The sequence below is a fragment of the Hydractinia symbiolongicarpus genome, chromosome 1, assembly GCF_029227915.1.
Source record: "Hydractinia symbiolongicarpus strain clone_291-10 chromosome 1, HSymV2.1, whole genome shotgun sequence".
Taxonomy (NCBI): Eukaryota; Metazoa; Cnidaria; class Hydrozoa; order Anthoathecata; family Hydractiniidae; genus Hydractinia; species Hydractinia symbiolongicarpus.
This window is the reverse complement of record NC_079875.1, coordinates 22,359,701-22,378,356: the sequence shown is the minus strand read 5'-3', so window position 1 is coordinate 22,378,356 and position 18,656 is coordinate 22,359,701. Positions and strand designations below refer to the sequence as shown.

At 32.8% G+C, this 18,656-nt stretch overlaps 2 protein-coding genes across 2 annotated transcripts in view; both read left to right on the top strand.

Annotated features, from left to right (window-relative positions):
• Positions 1-18,656, top strand: part of LOC130646361 (tyrosine-protein kinase CSK-like) — a 110,721-nt gene that overhangs the window by 42,854 nt on the left and 49,211 nt on the right. The window lies entirely within an intron of this gene.
• Positions 586-18,616, top strand: LOC130646345 (ubiquilin-1-like). The gene is made up of 17 exons (XM_057452514.1): positions 586-734; positions 10,562-10,664; positions 10,764-10,813; positions 10,990-11,043; positions 11,147-11,225; positions 11,890-12,047; positions 12,417-12,467; positions 12,659-12,736; positions 12,855-12,935; positions 13,016-13,049; positions 13,134-13,275; positions 13,397-13,562; positions 13,636-13,686; positions 16,165-16,197; positions 17,033-17,148; positions 17,284-17,546; positions 18,371-18,616. The coding sequence occupies exons 1-17, from the start codon at positions 636-638 to the stop codon at positions 18,427-18,429; spliced, it is 1,617 nt and encodes a 538-aa protein (XP_057308497.1). The 5' UTR covers positions 586-635; the 3' UTR covers positions 18,430-18,616.

The window sequence follows — 18,656 nt, the reverse complement described above, 5'->3', positions numbered from 1 at the left end:
ACCCCAGGTTTAAATCTCAAACAACTCTGGACGATAATGAAATTTGTCCCTGATTTACTTAGAATTTTAATTAACACCCTTTGCTATCAAATAGGGGTGTTTATTGCAAACGGGCGTTATTAAATTTTAAAGGTTTTTAGGGGCTGTTTATATGGGAAATATTTTCTTGGTTAGCGGGGAAATATTTCAGCATGTTATAATTTTTACTTTCTGTTCATATGGCATAGGCAAGAAAACTTTTCCTCGGATGAGAAAATAATATGTGATAAGTTTCTATTGTTTATTGTGTTCAGAATCTATTGTTTTTTTTTGAAAATTATGCCAAATCGACATAAATTGATCTCGCCTACCGAGGAAACTTCTGTTCATATGGGAAAATGCTTACCGAGATCTCGATCATGCGTACACGAGATCTCGGTAGGTGGATAAATGTTTTTTCTCATAGAAACGAAACCAAATTTTGTTAAAAGTTTGTTAACAAACCGACATCTTGACTTGATATCATGCTGAAATATTTACCCGGTTTTACCGAAGAAATATTTCCCATATGATCAGCCCCTTAGTGGAGAGGTGTTCTTTATAGGGCGGTTAATAAGAGATAGGGCGTTAAGTAAAGCATTAATACGGTTTTCAAAATGGCGGATGGTGACAGTGCGGACAAAATAAAAATTACTGTGAAAACAGCAACTAGTAAAGAAGTTATAGAAGTTTCAGAGAATGCAACTATAAAAGAGGTGGAATCTATATTTTTTATTAAATGTGCTGTTACTTTTTTAAAAGCTCCTCATACTTGTAGTTGCCATCGATGCTATCTGATTAGCTATAACCTCCCTTTTATTTAAAATTCACAAAATCGTATGAAAATAAAGCAACGTTGTCAGATGGGCTCATAAATGTAAATAATTTAAATAGGAAATGTGTACAGAAGGACGTGACTAGTGCAAAAAAACTTACAACGCTCCGTCAAAGCTTACCCTCCCGTTTTGAGCAAACATACCCTCCTGACTCCCATTTGAAAGAATATTCTCCCTTTTAAGCAGCATTTGCCTTCAAGAATTTTTAAAATCAATGCAAAATAATTCAAAAAAGATTCCTGTATTCAGCCAGACCAAGAAACTGTTTGATTCTCTCACAATTCAGTAAGATTTTGTCTCTGTTATATGCTAACCATAATCTGAAAAAAATGCAGAAGCATTTAAATATAGATTTAAAATGTATATATAAATGACTAACTGCAAACAAAATAGCATTAAATGTAGCAAAGACTGAAGTCATTCTATATAGGCAAAGAAATAAAGCAGTCAACTATGATATAACGATGAAATTAAATGGAAAAAAACCTTGAATTCTCATCTCATGTAAGATATCTAGGTATATTAATAAATGAATTTCTAGATTGGGATTTTCACATATCTTATATTGGTAATAAATTAAGAAAAAGAAATGGAGCTTTTTGCAAGCTAAGATATTATGTGCCTAAGGATATACTTTCAATTTACCATGCATTATTTTCTTTTCATATTTCTTATAGTCCACAAGTGTGGGGTCTCACTTCAAAGTCATGTAGAATTTTTCGCTTACAAAAAGCTGCTCTCCAAATCATTACTTTTTCTAATTTTAACTCACCATCAAATCCTATTTTTCTTAATCTTAATTTCTTTTACTTTCAGATCTTATAAAATTTCTCAACATTATTATAACTTTTAAATAAATCTGCATTCTCCAGGTAATAGTTGTGATATTTTTAAATTGGTCTGCCATTCATCTAATCATTCAACAAGAAGTAAATCCATTAAACTTCTAGCTAGACCTTCTGTTAGGACTACCTCATTTGGTCGAAAATCTATGTTACCAATCTAATATTAATTGGAACAATATCCAACAACACTTTCACCAATACGACCTATAGCCTCTCTCACTCTAAAACAACTAAAAAAATATCTTCGGGATTGCTCTAACACTAATCTCTCCACTGCATAAAAGATTTTACTAAAAATTTTTTTTTGTAGTGTTATACTGCTTATTGCAATCGTTTGATCTTATATAGGTGGCCATCACCTACATTAGTATTTATACTATCTGATGGTCTCCCAGTAGGTATTTATTTAATGTAAAATCACACACAAAATAAATACTGCTACTACTACTACTTTGTTCTTGTGGGTAAGTCGTGTACATGATAAAATTGTATAAAAACCATACATTTACGTTAGGTAAGTTAACCCAGCAGAAATTTAAATTCTTAAAATAATGTACAATCATATTCATTCTTCTTTAACACAATAATGTCTGGTGGAAAACAGCCTTAAACCTCGTACTGCCATAGTTTTTAACTAAAATTGTAAAGAAATGGTGGTCAGTTATCTTATCTTAAAGAATCTCGGAAATGCATTTTCCGAGCATCTAAAGGCTCCTTATGTTAAATTTTTCCCCTAGGTGCCTAACATGGTGGCGCCTCATGGAATCTCTAAACTAAGTTCACTCAATCTCCCGTTTTAGAGGATTCTAGGGGTGGAAGGTATGAAGAAGTTAGTGTCTGTCTTTTAAAAATGGCTTGCATATTTTATGTGAGAACAAAAGACTTTATCATATCTTTTTAAAATGTTATAGTTTGCAACCCATAATAACAAAAGATATGTGAAGGTTCTTAATGCAGACATAGAGCCCTACACGTGGTTGTACAACTTGTGTAAATACATGTAAAGTTAATAAAGCATTACTGTGAAAAACAAAGGCTTATTAGACGCACAGTCCTTGTTTGTTATACTGTTTTCTGATTTGGTTGTGAAATTCAGGCAAAAGCTTCAATTTATTAACAAATGCCCAATTCAGATGAAGATTTATTCTTTTTTAACACTCCTTGTGCTGCTTTTATGCTTATGATATTTTTAGGCTAGGAAATTGATGTCGTTATTTAGAAATTTCCTGTGATGTGAGTTACAAAATTTCCACAGTGTTCTAATACTGTGGAAATTGCCCTTTTTATAACACACCATAACAGAGGTGAGGTGAACAAAAGACATAATACCAGAATTAATTGAGGTGTGTGCAGAGGCATTTATTTTTGATCAGTATAGTGGACGAGAACTGCCACACAATATTTCTTTACTTTAAAAATAAATTTAAATCACTTTTTAATTTTAAACATATTTAATTCTTGCTAAAATTTAGTTTTAAAAACAAATTATGTTTAAAAATATCCAAACTAAAATTGAATTAAATTTTTTGCATGGCAAAGAGCTGGCAATATATTGATATTTAAAGCTATATGGCTTTTAGAATGCTTTGCGACGAAAGATTTATAAAATAAGATGGTGGGGAAAAGGAGAAATGAAGAAAAGCAGCAATGGGAAGATTTTAATAAAAAAATGAAATTAAAACACCTTCAAAAGTTACCATCAATAAAATTGATACATATTTTGTTTATAAAGCCTTAACATGACTTTTTTCTCTTTCAGTAAGTGTTAGCATATATTCTCGTTATAATAATAGTGGAGTATAGTGCATCCTCCTAACTTAAAGCTATCAAAATGTCCAAAAATTAGGCAAACTTGTAAAAGCTGTTGAAAAGCAAGCTCAAGTGATCCATGTTACTGATTTTAAATTAAGTGACATGGAATGGGAAAAAGGTAGGGACATCATTTGCAAATGGTGCATTTCGTAAAGCATACAAAGCAAAACTTCATAGATTAGAGGGTGCAACAGTGTTTGTTAAAAAGTATTTGCAAAAACTTTTAATGAATTAGAGCTAGTTAGTGATACACCAGAAGAGCATGCCAAAAATTTGGTCCAGATGCATTCCCTAGCACAAAATTTTTCATTGCAGTTCAAAATGTTACTTCAGAGTAATAATGCTTTGTTCTGGAAATTTGTCAAATGTGGCTAAGAAACATTTTTTGCAACAAATACTGTTTATTGGCTGAATTGCCACCCCATAACCTTTAATTGTTAGATAAGATCTTTTAGTGTAGATATTTTCCATGCATTTTTAGTGTAGATATTTTTAAAGGGATATTGAAATCTTTAAAACAAAAATTTAACACAAACTAAGTATAATAATACGACTTTTCATCACTTGTCATCTATATTGTTCTTTAATAGAAGATACATTTTTACATATTCTTTAGCACAGCCCTCGAAATCAGCCCAAAAACCCGTTGTTTGCAGCGGCAATTCCTCGGCAATAATTTGGCGACGCGAGAGAGTGAAGCGTCGGCAATTTTAAAAATATTATTTTTTAAACTTCGTTAGTCTTACCCTTTAAATATCAGTCTTTTTCAGGAGAAACTTGTAATTAATCGCACACCTGAAAAATAGAGTTTTCAAAATCAACCTATAAAATCCATTTTGTAACGTGCGATGGCAGCCCTCACCACATTTCGTCGGACAAAACGTCTGATAGATTTCCATCTTCGTAGAAAACTTTTAGTCTTAGAATTATTGAATAGTCCTGGTCCATATAATCCACGAGCAAGCCTATTCATAGCCAACCTGACCATCCTAGCTGATTCACCGACTCCTGACTTGTTAAAAGAACTACGTAGACATAAATCTCTTTTGCCTGGCCCCTTCGTCGTTGGTAACCAGGTCTTACACAAGAAATCCAGCCATGCGGTTCTTAAAAAATGCAGAGGAGAACGGCGACGAAGCACGGATGAATCAAGTCTGCAAAACTGCACTTACAGGCTGAACAGAAATTTTATCATGGATTTAATTGTAGATAATTTCTTCATTTTACAAAATAATTGGCAACCATGGCAGGTCCGAATTTAATGGATTTTCTTTATGCCGCAAGTGTTATTTGAACAATTTTAAAACGAAACTCACATGCGGTTAAAAATATTTCTGCATAAATTTTGTTAAAATGTAGCTGAACTTTTTGAATGAATTTTGAAGATTTTTTTAAGCCACGTGGATAAAGATTTTTTATAATTTGAAAACGAAGCATATTTTTGCCTATTTGCTATTGATGACCTGAAAAATAAACAATAAATTAATAAAAGTGACAGTATAGCCATGCATACTATTTCGGACATGTAGAAAAGGAAGTTAAGATTGAGAGAGTCGCTATACGCAGACGTTCGATCATCGTGTTTGGCGTTCACGATTCAAAATGTCCCCTACTTTTCTACCTTAAAATGAAAGCGCAACAAAGATTAGCCTCGGCAGTTTTTTGCCGTCGCGAAATGAAACCGCGCCAGCAATTGCGACGGCAATTGCCGATTGCCGACGCTAATTTCGAGGGCTGTTAACATTAAAAGTGTGCTTTACAATTGCATCACATTTTCTTACTAAGCCGTCAGATATGTAGTTCTGTTCATTTTAAAGGACTTCAGACAAACCTGCCACATCTTCTGTAGCTCTTCTGACAACTGAAAAACCTACAATTTAGTTTTTAATATTTTAAACATATAGAAAGATATTTAGTGTTTTTTTTTTGTTTTTTTTTCTCGGCTTAACGTCCGTTTTCCATGCTAGCATGGGTTGGACAGGGTATATTAATGGCCCTCTTCCAATCTGATCTAGACTGTGTTAGATCTAAACTTGACTTCCTCTGTATCAAGTCTGTCCTTATAACCTCCTGCCAAGTCTTTCTCGGTCTGCCTCTGGGCTTTGCCCCAGGAACTATTAAGTCACTACACTTTTTTACCCAATTATCCCTCTCCATTCTTTCCAAGTGCCCGAGCCAATTTAATCTTCTTATCTGGATAACATCTTTAATTCTACGGATACTTATAGCCTGCTTCTTAGCTCATCTGAACTCTTCTGTCTCTCAGACTGGCGTTACACATCCACCTAACCATTCTCATATCATTCCTTTCTGAACGGTCAAGATCTTCCTGCTTCACTGCATATGTTTTACTACCGTACAACATAACACTCCTTACACAGGCCTCATAAAACCTACCTTTTAACTCAATTGACAAGACTCTGCTAGTCAACAAAGGAAGTAACTCTCTGAACTTTTTCCAAGCAGAACCTATCCTGCAAGTAACACTTCTTCCAACACCCCCTTCACTTGTACCTTGTACATGCCACTGTTGGTCAAACCATATCTTTCTGGAAAGGAAAAAATGATCTGGCATGCCATCAGGCTATAATTGATCTCTTTGTTTGCGAATGCGGTGCAAATTCCAGTGTCCTTGAATTCATCCGACTGTTGTTGCATTAAGGGTATTATGATATATTTCAAGAAATTTCTAGAAAAAAAGTACTTGACTTTACTATTTTTTTACTTTTTATATATATGGTTAGTACTTATTTGAGAAAAAAAATTATTTATATATTTTGCAGGCCCGGTCAGGAGACGCGTGCGATTGCACGCGCACACGCCCACACACGTGTCAAAAAATTTACGCGTGCGATTTATCGCTCGCGTAAGACTACTTTATCAAAGATTTTTTAAAGACATAATGCAACGTGTAGCGAGTACTTTTTGTTGATATCTTTGATCAGCGGCGGCTGGAGTATTTTTAGTTTTATTTTACAGATCAAGCACGTGCATGTGGCACATAAAACTTTCTTATTAGTTGTAAAAAACAGGTGCGTTGTTTGCTACAAATAAATTAACTTTTTCTTTTAATGACGTCAAAGTTTCATTCATATGATCGACGGTACCTGTGAATCGAAACTAAATATTTTGCTGAGCCAATTTCGTCCCCATACTCTTTTATATCTTTTCCGTTCTTTTTAATTTTTTTAGATTACTAATAATATATAAAAAGTTCGAAAAAGACGTTTTTAAGTAGAGAGGTTCGTATAATTTTTTAGTTGATATACCTTCACTTTATAAAAATATTATTCATATTTTTTTATCCATGCGATACTTCTTTTTTCTACTTTTGGTTTCGATCGTTAAAAATGTTTCGGCACAAATCAAAAGATCAGATTTGTTTATGTTTTAAAAATGTAACACTTCTTTCAATTTTTTATGAAGGTGTTAAAGTTGTTTTAGCTGTCACTTTCAAATTTTTTACTCCAGTGGGAACAGGTGAAACTATTTAGGCCATGTGTTATACATTTACTTTTATATTATCCTATTTTATTGAATAGAAGAAGGACACGTTTTTTTCGGCAAAAATGAGTTAAAAAAAAAATATGGTTGAGATTTCTACATTTAAAAAATCGGGTAAAGAGGACATTTTTGGTTATAAAACTAAAGAGGCTGACGGCAAAACTATGGTAAATTTCGTGTGATGCAATTCGTGAATGGCGTTCTTTAAGAAGCTTTGTAAAAGCCAACCATTCTGGGGAAGAGCCATTAAGTGTTTTGAAAACAGTGCTAGGCTTCAAACGTACTGAGTTTCCAAACTTGTGCATGTTGGCTGAGTTAGTTTTGTGCCTTTCAGCGTCAAGCTCTACGGTGGAGAGAGCATTTAGCCTACTCACACTTCTTTTATCCGATAGGAGGTTAAGTATGTGCCACGTCACCATGGAGAATCTTTTGTGCATCAATTTAAATAACAAGATTTGGACAGAAAAAGAAAGAGAGGAGATTACAGAAATGGCTGTAATAAAATATCTCGAAAAGCGGCGCAAAGAGAAATGCATGACATGGAAACCACCACATAAGAAGTCCTGCTCTAGCTCGTTTGACGTAACCACGATTTCGTCGTCAGATAACGAAGACAGCAACAGTGACGATGATGACAGCAGCATTGTTGTATTTTCTGATTCAGAGTAGACCTTAAACATGAACAAAAATATTGTTTTAAATGACTCAAGTTTTGTTAGGGGTCGTCTACAAATTTCGTATGATATTTTATACGAATATATACGAATTTAATTGCTTTTAATTCGTATAAAAATGTATACAATTCGTATAGTGTTAAATAGTTATACGATTTTAAAAAATCTAATACAAATTTTATACGATTTTCATACGAATTGTCATACGAATTTTATTCTCTTTCATACGAATTGTCATTCGAATTATATTCTCTTTAATAGGAATTTTCATACGAATTATATTTCGTTTTTAAACTTTTAAAATGCGATCTAAAAAACATTTCTATCGCCGTTTTTTGTTTTTCTACTTTTAACATGCGATCCAAAAAACATTTCTATTGCTGTTTTTCGTTTTTAAACTTTTAAAATGCCATCTAAAAAACATTTTTATCGCCGTTTTTCGTTTTTAAACTTTTAAAATGCGATCTAAAAAAATATTTTATTTTGAAACTCATACGAATTTATTACAATGTCTAACGATTTTCTTTTTTTTTAAACCATACGCATCTAATTAAAATCTCATACGAATTTTTTGTTAAACTCGTACGAATTTAACTCATACGAATTTAATTTAAAACTTATACGAATTTAATTTAAAACTCATACGAATTTTTTTAAACTCATACGAATTTAATTTAAAACTTGTACGAATTTAATTTAAAACTCATACGAATTTAATTAAAAACTCATACGAATTTTATCCGAATTTAGAAAAATTTCATACGAATTTAATTACTGTATGGCAAAAGAAAATTTGTATAGCATATACAAATTTTTTTGATACGAATTGCTACAAATTTTGTAGATGACCCCTTAACATTATCCCTCCTTTTAGTCTTCTGGAAATTCCCATTATTTTCCCATCCACCTTGGTAATTATAGTTTGCCGTGCCAACTTTTATTACACTGAAATCATAAGTAAACATATTCAATATGGCGGTAAGAAGAACACACATTTTTCGTTATGCAATACAATAAAACAACGAGGAAAGGGACTAACACTAAAATAGCTATTTAAATAGGCATTTAAACAAGAAATAACATATTTTAAACTTTTCGACCACTCACGCAAATTAATTTGGACAAGCTTTTGTGATCACACATGGATCGCTCACCCAGATTAATTTACGTGAGCGATTTAGCGCTCGCGGGTTTAAATTTTCCCGACCAGGCCTGTTTTGCATATTCTTTATTGTTGGATTGTGTTAGTATTTATTGTAGGGCCTAAAGATTTTCAACTGGTTGTTTTTCCTTCCTCATTTTTATATCTTTACCTGTCACGTTCGCTATTAGGGTCATAATGATTATTTTCTTTCAACCAATACAAGCCTTTCTTGAAGTACTTCTTTAAGCGTTCATGTAATTCTCGCCACCATCGTTCGATCTATTAGAAACAAACACAGACTTTTTAGAAATTCATTACAAATTAAGCCAAAAAGATAAAAGTAAGTTCTTACTTGGTTAGATTTTGAAGGTCCAAATATAACACTGTCTGTTGAGTCATCTAAGTTGTCCTGGTTATGCCGTAAATAACCCTGCATTGTGGCCATAACTCCTGTCTCGGTGCCTTTGTCAATTCTCAAGTAAGTTCATATATATATATATAATATATATATGAATATATATGTGTTATAATATATATATTATAACACATATATGTACATATAGGTGTTCAAGGTACCACCCACCAATGAGATCAGGTTTTGAATTGGTGTCCCATATGCACAACCAAAAAAAATTTTCTGCTAGCTGTATCCATACAGCTATAAAAAGCTATGGTAAATGTCCAATTTTGGTATTCCATAAGCTTGTCATGGCTATCCAACGATAATACCCAGTTCAGTCCATTGCTGATAAAGTTCTTTCGTTTCCTTTCCTTCTTGCTACATGGCTGTCTTTCATTAAGCATTTCCGGGTTTATTTCGTACATAATGTTGTGTATTGCATCCCTTTGTATCTTCATTGCATATTTCTGACGGATTTTTTGACGTAACGCTCTGTACCGTAATTGTCTACAAGGGTCATCTAATTCTTTTTTTACCGCACTTCGGAAATCTTCCACAGTCGTATTTACCATGTCAATATAATATATTCGAAATTTTCGTAACCTTCTGTCTAAAGTACGGATGCTCCATACATACTGTGGATAGTCACGATACATAAAGTCCAAAATTTTTTTCCTTCGAATGCTTTGTATTACATAATTTTCTAAATCTCTGCGCAAACTTTTGTAAGTTCCCATGTGCTACAACCCACCATTTTGAAACTGCAATTTAAATGTGACTTAAGGACATGCACTTAAACACCAAAACAGTGGCAGCTTTCTGCCATAGCGAAACTTTAAATTTAATTTAATTCAAAAACAAATACGATATTAATTAGCGTTGGCACCCCTCAGCCAGGATTAGAATTTAATTTCAGATTAAATTTCTTTTGAATTTTAAATTCAGTTTAATTAAAAGTTGTTATTTTAAACTTAAATTTAAAATAAACTTATTGTGGATATTAAAGTTATTTTTTTATGGTGGCAGCCCTGGGCAACCATAGACCAGGCCAAGTATTTGGGAGGGTTTATTGGGCTGCCGTTGGTATGTTTTTTCAATTACAAGTGATGTATATACCCTCTTAATTTGTTCCCGGGCTGTAAGTGAGTTGTTTTTGGTTGTTTGAGCTTTTCAAAATAGTGAGCTAGTGTTAAGCTGCGAAAGAACTAATACTGAGCCAACCAATCAGCCACATAATCAGCCCTGTAGGCTAGTGGAACTAATATACAAACTTGTAAGTTAATAAGGAATGATTTTTTAACCTTAAATTCTACTATTCTGTATGTTAGCTTCGAGAAGTTATTCATAACAAATTTGAAGCACCTGTTGAACAGCTTTGTTTGATATTTGCGGGACGTATTTTAAAAGATGCAGACACAGTTAAGTCAGAAGGTATGCTTGATAACCTATATTTATTGTTTTTGTCTGTTTTTTTTTCTTTATATATTTTTTAATCCAAGTTACCAATAAAAGTATAAATTGCTTTTTTAGGAATAAAAGATGGAATAACTATACATCTGGTAATCAAGTCACAAAACAAGGTAGTGCACAAATTGTCATAACATGTCCAATCTATGTATGACCCTGGGGCGAGGGGAATCAGAGATTTTAATTCTTTCTTTTCCTCCTGGAGATAATTTTAGAGAATTACTTTTTCAGAAGAACCACTTGTTAGATTGCTGATTTTTTGTATAGAAACATTTTAATTTCCTTGTAGGCACAAGCACAGGCAGCAAGTCATGCATCAGCCTCCGCTACAGCAAATCCACAAGTTAGTTTTCTAGAATGCAATAATAAATAAATATATATGTTATTTTATTTTAAAAAAATACTACTTTGTTTTAACCATAACCAATGCTAATAAATTGTTTTAGGTAGCAAGCTCTCCTACCGGTGGAGGTGCTTCATCTAATTTGTTATTCGGAAACAGCTTTGGAGGAGGGGGTGGAGGAGGTATATAATTCTAGTTTTATAATTTTAAATTTTTTTGAAAACTAATGTGAGATAACATAAATCAGACTAAGCTAGTAGTTTCTGTGAGTATTGATTTACAATGAGTTTTAGAATTAAGAATTGCATGTTATTAAGTTTGCTAAACAAAAATGTTTCCTGTAACAATACCCGTATTAGTCTGTCTGTGATCCAAATACAAGTGGTGCTACATAATACACAAAATATTTAAAGCAAAACCAAGAACTGCTTGTTGTGGTTAATTTCAAGTCTGGGTTAATCGCAAGCTAATAAAAACCATAGAAAAAACCACAGCAAAGAAATAGTCTTGATTTTTTTTCAGAATGTTAGAAATGTTAGATACATCATATATATAATGAAAAAGTGTAGACAAAAAGATAAATTAGAGTGAAAATTATTATTTTTTCATGTATATATACTGGCTGTGAAAATCTAAACTCAACCTTCTCTTTTAATGAAAGTACTAAGCAATAAAAATTTCCAACAACAGAATATCACTTTCTCTGTCACAATGCAGAAAGATTTTAATTATTATGTTTTACATCATTTGAGAAAGGGAAAGAAACTTTACGCCTAAAAGGAAACAAACGTATTTTCTTTTGATAAAGATGTTTTTGTAATTACAAGCGCTATTTTTTCGGTGTAGGTGGTGATTTTCGTCAACAGATGACACAACAGATGCTTAATAATCCAGAAATGTTGCGCCAAGCATTAGATAACCCTCTCATTCAAAATATAACCTCGAATCCAGATCTGATGCGTTCCGTTATGACAAGTAATCCAGAAATGCAGAACCTAATGGAGGTAATCTTTTTATTAATTTATAATAACTAGTGTATTCTTTATTAACATGCAAACTCTTGTATAGAGTATGATAAACCTAAAAACCCGAAGAAGAAAGTTGTTTACAGCCACTCAGGTTATATGCTTGTAGTCAGGAAAAACCAAGGGCTAGTTTTTTTTGTGACAAAATGCTTCCCAAATAACAAAATTAAGCCACACCAATACGAATACGAATTTTATTATTTCAAGCATGGATTTCTAGAGGTTTTACTTTGCCTGGATGAGAGTAAACATCCTTTTTTAGCTGGAATTTCATTTTCTGTTTGTAAGACAATAAAAACTTTGCTATGCAAAATAATTAAATAAAAGTTGACTATTTTTTCTTTGTAGAGGAATCCAGAAATCTCACATCTGTTGAATAATCCAGAGTTGATGCGTCAGGTTAGTTTTCGTACCTAAAACTACCTAAAATTAATTTGCAAGACTTGCAAGATTTAATTATACCATTAAGACATTTTAGGCTTGCATCTTATCTCATATAAAAGATACAAGCCTAAAATGATATAATATATTTAAAACATCAGATATGGATACTTTTAGGTTGTATGATGTAACAAGTTATATTATTTCAGACTATGGAAATGATGAGAAACCCTGCAATGATGCAAGAAATGATGAGAAATCAAGACAGAGCTATGAGTAACCTGGAGGTAAGTAAGCCCTTGTGTTAATACTTGCTATAACCAATGAGCTTGGAGAGATTTTTTTAAATTTTTGCAGTATTTTTCATTTCGCACCATAGTACAATTTTGAACTGGTACTTTTTAGAGTATACCAGGTGGTTTCAATGCCTTGAGACGATTATACACTGATGTTCAAGAACCTATGATGAATGCTGCTGAAGAACAGGTAAATAATCAAACATGGATGCTTTGGTGTGATCTGATTATCATAGTAAAATGCCCTTTATCTGTGTTTGATTTTATTAGATGCGATCAAGATTGGATCCTAACCAAGCTAGTGGTGTGTTTTTGTTTTGAATTATTAAATAAACTGTGTTATAGTATTCCAGCCACAATATTATTATTTCAATGTCTTTATATCAAGGTGGGGCAACAAGTCCTGTTAATCCACAAAGAGGCACAGAAAATCTTGACCCTCTACCCAATCCATGGAACCCTAATGCAGGAAGCACCTCAGCGCCATCTTCCTCTGGTACTTCAACTGCATCAACAGCAAACCCATTCAGGTGATATCTTTTTTGTCAAAACTGTGTAATGTTGATTAAAAAGATTCAGTGTATGGCTTTAGCATGAACCTTTTATTTTACCTGTTTGATCTTACTGGTTACTATTCATTTGTTTTTTTAGTTTGTTCAGTGCAAACTCAGGTGCTAATCTAAGTTCAACAGAAAGCATGCAAAGTTTGTTCTCTCAAGTCCAGTCGAATCCGGAACTGCAAGCCAATGCATTACAATCACCTTTCATGCAGCAAATGATGAATCAAATGATGAGTAACCCCACCTTAATGACAGCAGTAAGAACCCTCAGCCAACCTTTTTGTTGTGGGGGCGTTATGAACTTTGTAAAAAAAGTATTTTTTGCTTTAGGCTCTACGCAGCAACCCGATGTTTGCTCAAAATCCACAACTGGCAGAGCAGGTGAAGTATTTTATTTATAAACCACTTGTTTTTCTAAAATTTCATTTAAAAAGCCTTACCATAGCGACCAATTATTTATACAGAAGTATAAGTTTCTGTGAGAAACTTTAAACCTCTTTTTTAGTGTTAATTTTTTAAGAAAGTATTTCATACGTTTTGAACCTCTTTGACAAGACGTTTAAGACTCAGGGGTAGAGATGAATGTTTTATCTAAACCATTTTTATTTCATAATTCGAGCATGTCACGAGTTATGAACAATAAGAGGTTAAAATTGTGGAAAAAATTTAATACTAAATATCTCCAAAACTAAAAAATATTAAGAGCAAAACTTAAAAGTGTTTTTAGATCAATGTCTTGTGATCACAAAAAAAAAAACAGTTAACATAAGAACCTAGTAGTGAGATACATCAGATATCTCATTTGTAAAAGGAGGGTTATTTTTTATCTGTGTCTGTGTAAACCTTTAAATGCTATTTTTTTAAATAATTTTTATACCATTTGTCTGGCCTGGTCAGGAGAATTTACCACAATGATATGCAGCTTTATTAAATTTCATCCTATTTTATTTGTCCATTAAAAGCTTTAAGCAAAAAACAAATTGGTTTTTCTTCGGCTACATCATTGAAAACAGTTTATAACCACTTATATTTAAATTAAATCAAGGCAAAAGCAAAATCTTATTTTATTAAATACCTAGGAACCAAGTAGGGTCAAAATGGGGCCAATTTAAAGGGTTCCAATCACCTGTTTTAGAACCGACAAGGCTTGGGCACCATCAAAAGACCTTTAAATCTTAATATTTCCTTAACCATTCATCAAAATCGCATGATACTATATATAGTTTTAATCAACACTTATTAGTCTTCTCTGACACAGTGAGAGAAGGCTGACAAGTTAAAAGAAATACTTGGCATATAGACAGGTCATTACTGAAGTCCTCGATTTTTTTTCATTCTTCTGCCTCGGTGGATTTTTCCACAGGCCTAACAATTAGTCTTTTCTATTATATAATGTAGTAATTCTTTAGGTTAGTATGTTTTTGAATTTCCGCACCCGAAGGCGTAGGAAATTCTTTAAAACCGTCGTTTTTTTCTTTCGGAGCATTTTTTGAGAAAAAATCGACCCTGGGATTTCACGTTCCTCTGAGAGGAGGATAGTATTGGTATAACTGACTAACTAACTAACCCTGACCCAAAATGGTCAAGCACCCTAAGTACTGGGAAGTCATCTAAATGACGTTTCAGGCCAAAATTCGTATTTGTTTTCGACAAAATTTGGCACAGTTAACAAAAAAAGTATAAAGTTTGCTGAACATAATGGTGACACCAAATTTTTGATTTCTTGTTTCCTAAATGTCATTTTAGGCCAAAATTGGTCCAAAAATTAAAACTACTTTATTTTTGACAAAATTTGGTACAGTTAACAAATAAAGTATGCTTAACATGATGGTGACACCAAAATTTTGATTTCTTGTTACCTAAATGTCATTTTAGGCCAAAATTGGTCCAAAAATTAAAACTACTTTATTTTTGACAAAATTTGGTACAGTTAACAAAAAGAGTATGCTGAACATGATGGTGACATTAAAATTTTGGTTTTTTGCCACCTTAAATGTCATTTTAGGCCAAAATTGGTCCAAGAATTAAACAACAAAATTTAGCAAAGTTAACAAAAAAAGTATGTTGAACATAATGGTCACATCAAAATATTGATTTTTTGTCAACTAAATGCCGTTTAAGACCATAAACGTTTCAATCGCAAGACTTTCAACCATGAATGATAGGCTGTATTTTTTGTTAGCAATTTCTTTTAAAATGTGAGTTTATTATGACACGTTTCTTTTTTTTTTGCGTTTGTTGTAAGATATAATGTCACTTGCGTGCTTTATCTTCAGAGCTTTATGCACCATACCACTTCGAATGTTTGGCACGATAACACAACGAATTAGCAGGTTGTCATCAAATATTTTGGTAGCGAGCGGAAATTCTTAGAGACCACAGGGCTTCTTGTTAAGTTTCATTGTTGACCAAAAAATTAGCTCTTTTTTACGCTTATAGTCTGACGTCAATACAGAAAATGAAATTAGTGGACCTATTGCATTTAGGATGTGGTCGAGGCCAAGTATCTGGTAATAGGAGGGGGAATAGCTGATGTCTTAACTTGTGTGGCTAGCTAGGACAACCTTGGACTAAAATTATGCAAATTTCCCAAGGCAGGGTCCATACCCCTTTTGTAAAGGACAAGTTGTGACATCATTCAAAATCCTTTGCACCTCAAAATTTCTGTAACTGTCACTCCATTTTTCTACACTCCTGGAAGGAACAACAACAAATTTCTGTACACAAATTATTTTTTCATATGATAATGAGCAATTGATGACACTTCCCTGTAATTGTTTGCCTCCTTAATTAAGCAGATTATTCCTTATTTTATGCGTTAATCTAGCTTTAATTCTTGGTGTTTTTTGTATCTTTCAGGTAGCACAACAAATGCCACAACTTTTGGAAAGGGTATGTACTTTATATTGTCCCATATGGTATATAGATGTAAAAATGCACTTCTGCTTGTTAGTTAGAATTGTTCAATTTACTCTTTCTTCTGCTAATTATTTTTTTTTTCTTTTTTCGGTTGTTCATATTATAATACCGTATAAGTCCGTCTGTCTCCTCGGCAAAATAAACCAAATTTCTTTTTAAGAACAAGTGGATTTTTAAACCCTGTACAGTTTTTGAAATCCCTAGGAACATGGTTGCGTGAGGCAAAGTATACCAAGTTTTTTCTAAATTAAAAGCACGGAATCGCATCTTGAATATAGTCTCTTCCATCTGGGTAATCTGTGTGGTGGTAACCATTTTAAATGTCCCTTTTTGAACTTTGTATCTTGTAAATGCTGTGTATTTTAGAAATAATATAATCCCTAAATGTTTTTTTGGGGAATTTTTCATATTATTTTTAGCCATGTAAGAAACAAGCCAATTTTAAGATTTTGACTATCAACGTACTGTAATGTGATCATCAGCTACAATCCTGGACAATAATATTAAGTCAGAAGCAGTTTTTTCCTCATCTTTTAAATCTGTACAAAAGTGTCAAAAAGTCAATGCTCTTCAGCAGGCAGACTGCAATGTCGCTGTTTTTGCACACACGTGCGCCAGCGTTGGAAAGTTGCTAGTGACATTCTCTAGCACCTCTACACACTGAAATAATCCACGTTAGGGCCCATGAAGGTCCTGAAATTAGTGAAAAATGGCCATGCTGACGTCAGCAACAATTAGATATTTGGCCATTGTGTGTTTATTATGTACATCATGTTTTTACAACAATCTGTTTCAATTTATTTTGCAGCTACAAAATCCAGAAGTGAGAAATAGCATGAGTAACCCTCGGGTTATTCAAGCCATCCAACAAATTCAGCAGGGAATGCAAACCTTACAATCGGAAGCTCCCGAGTTAATGCCAATGTAAGCTTCACGGAAACTTTTTTCTTGTTAGTGTGATTTTGAATGCTTGATCATGTAATCTTGTGTTCGGTTAATTGCCTTTTTCTTTATTACCACTCATTAAGAAGTATTTTTAGCAATAACTATTTCAAATAGGTTTGGCATGCCAAGTGGCACTCCCTCTACCGCAACAGCCAGCACCACTGCTTCCACTACGACTACTACTTCTTCAACTCAACCAAACGTTGATCCACTCAATTCTCTGTTTGGACAGCTAATGACAAGTATGGCTGCACAACAACAAGCCGGACAGGCTAGTGGTCAGCAGCAGCCCATTGTGCCCCCTGAACAACGCTATCAAATACAGTTGGAGCAATTGTCATCAATGGGCTTTAATGACAGAGCAGCAAATATTCAAGGTTATTTTAAACTGTTTTCTGAACATAATGTAACATTAGTTCATTATACTTTACTTGGAAACAGGATAAATTTATTGTTTGTACAGTATACTCCTGATATCTTGATTCTCTAACTACACAAGAAAATAGTTCGAGTTACGCATTCCAACAATTCTAAATTTGTTAAAGGATTGAGATTAATGCAACTCAAATCGTGAATAATCTTAATGATATTGAGAGCTTGTACTTTGAAATTTATTGAAGAAATACGTGTAAAATGAACAATTCAATTTTTTTTAAAGAAAAGGAGTATTGATTGACTTAGCGAACGTTCGACTTACTAAGCGTTCAAATTATCGATTGATTTTTAAGAGAAAGTATTAGTGAAAGATCCAAAATAATTCGTAAACAGTAAAAAGGAGTTATCAGGTCTGAATTATATTAAATTTTTATTTTGAAAATTAAACTACACTATATAATATTTAAATAATATTTCTCATAAAAGCAATACTGTTAAGTCAATTTTGGAAACTATGAAGTGTCCCCTGTTTTGCAATTCATAATAAATTTTTGTTGTCTTTCACCCAGTACTGTACTATGGTTATCAAGCTTCAAAGCCTCTCATGTGACTGCAATTTCGAACAAATGATTCTGATGCTTCAATTTATTATAAATGAAAAAATATTGAAAATTGATACAATTTGGTCCTATTACTTGCAATTAAAATATAGGAGATGAGATAATTTTCTAGGATATTCTTTTATTCACTTGAGCTTTTACTAAAAATTGAAATATTCTAAAAGTATTTATATGCTGGTTATGTAAAAAAGTATGTTGTTTTTTAGCATTGGTGTCAACAGGAGGCGATGTGAATGCAGCTATCGAACGTCTTATTGGAGGTTAATGGAAATGGATTTGAACAATCTAAATTATCTATCACTTAAATTTGTTGATAGTTGTGATAATGTTTTCAAACAGAATATATACCTAATATTGTTAACATTTGAACATTATTGATATGCAAAAAACATTTAAATTTAATATGAAATAATTCCATTTACACGTCGCTCTTTTTGGCCAAGCATTTTTTTTGGCCAAGAACTTTTTTGTTGAATTTACATCAAATGAACT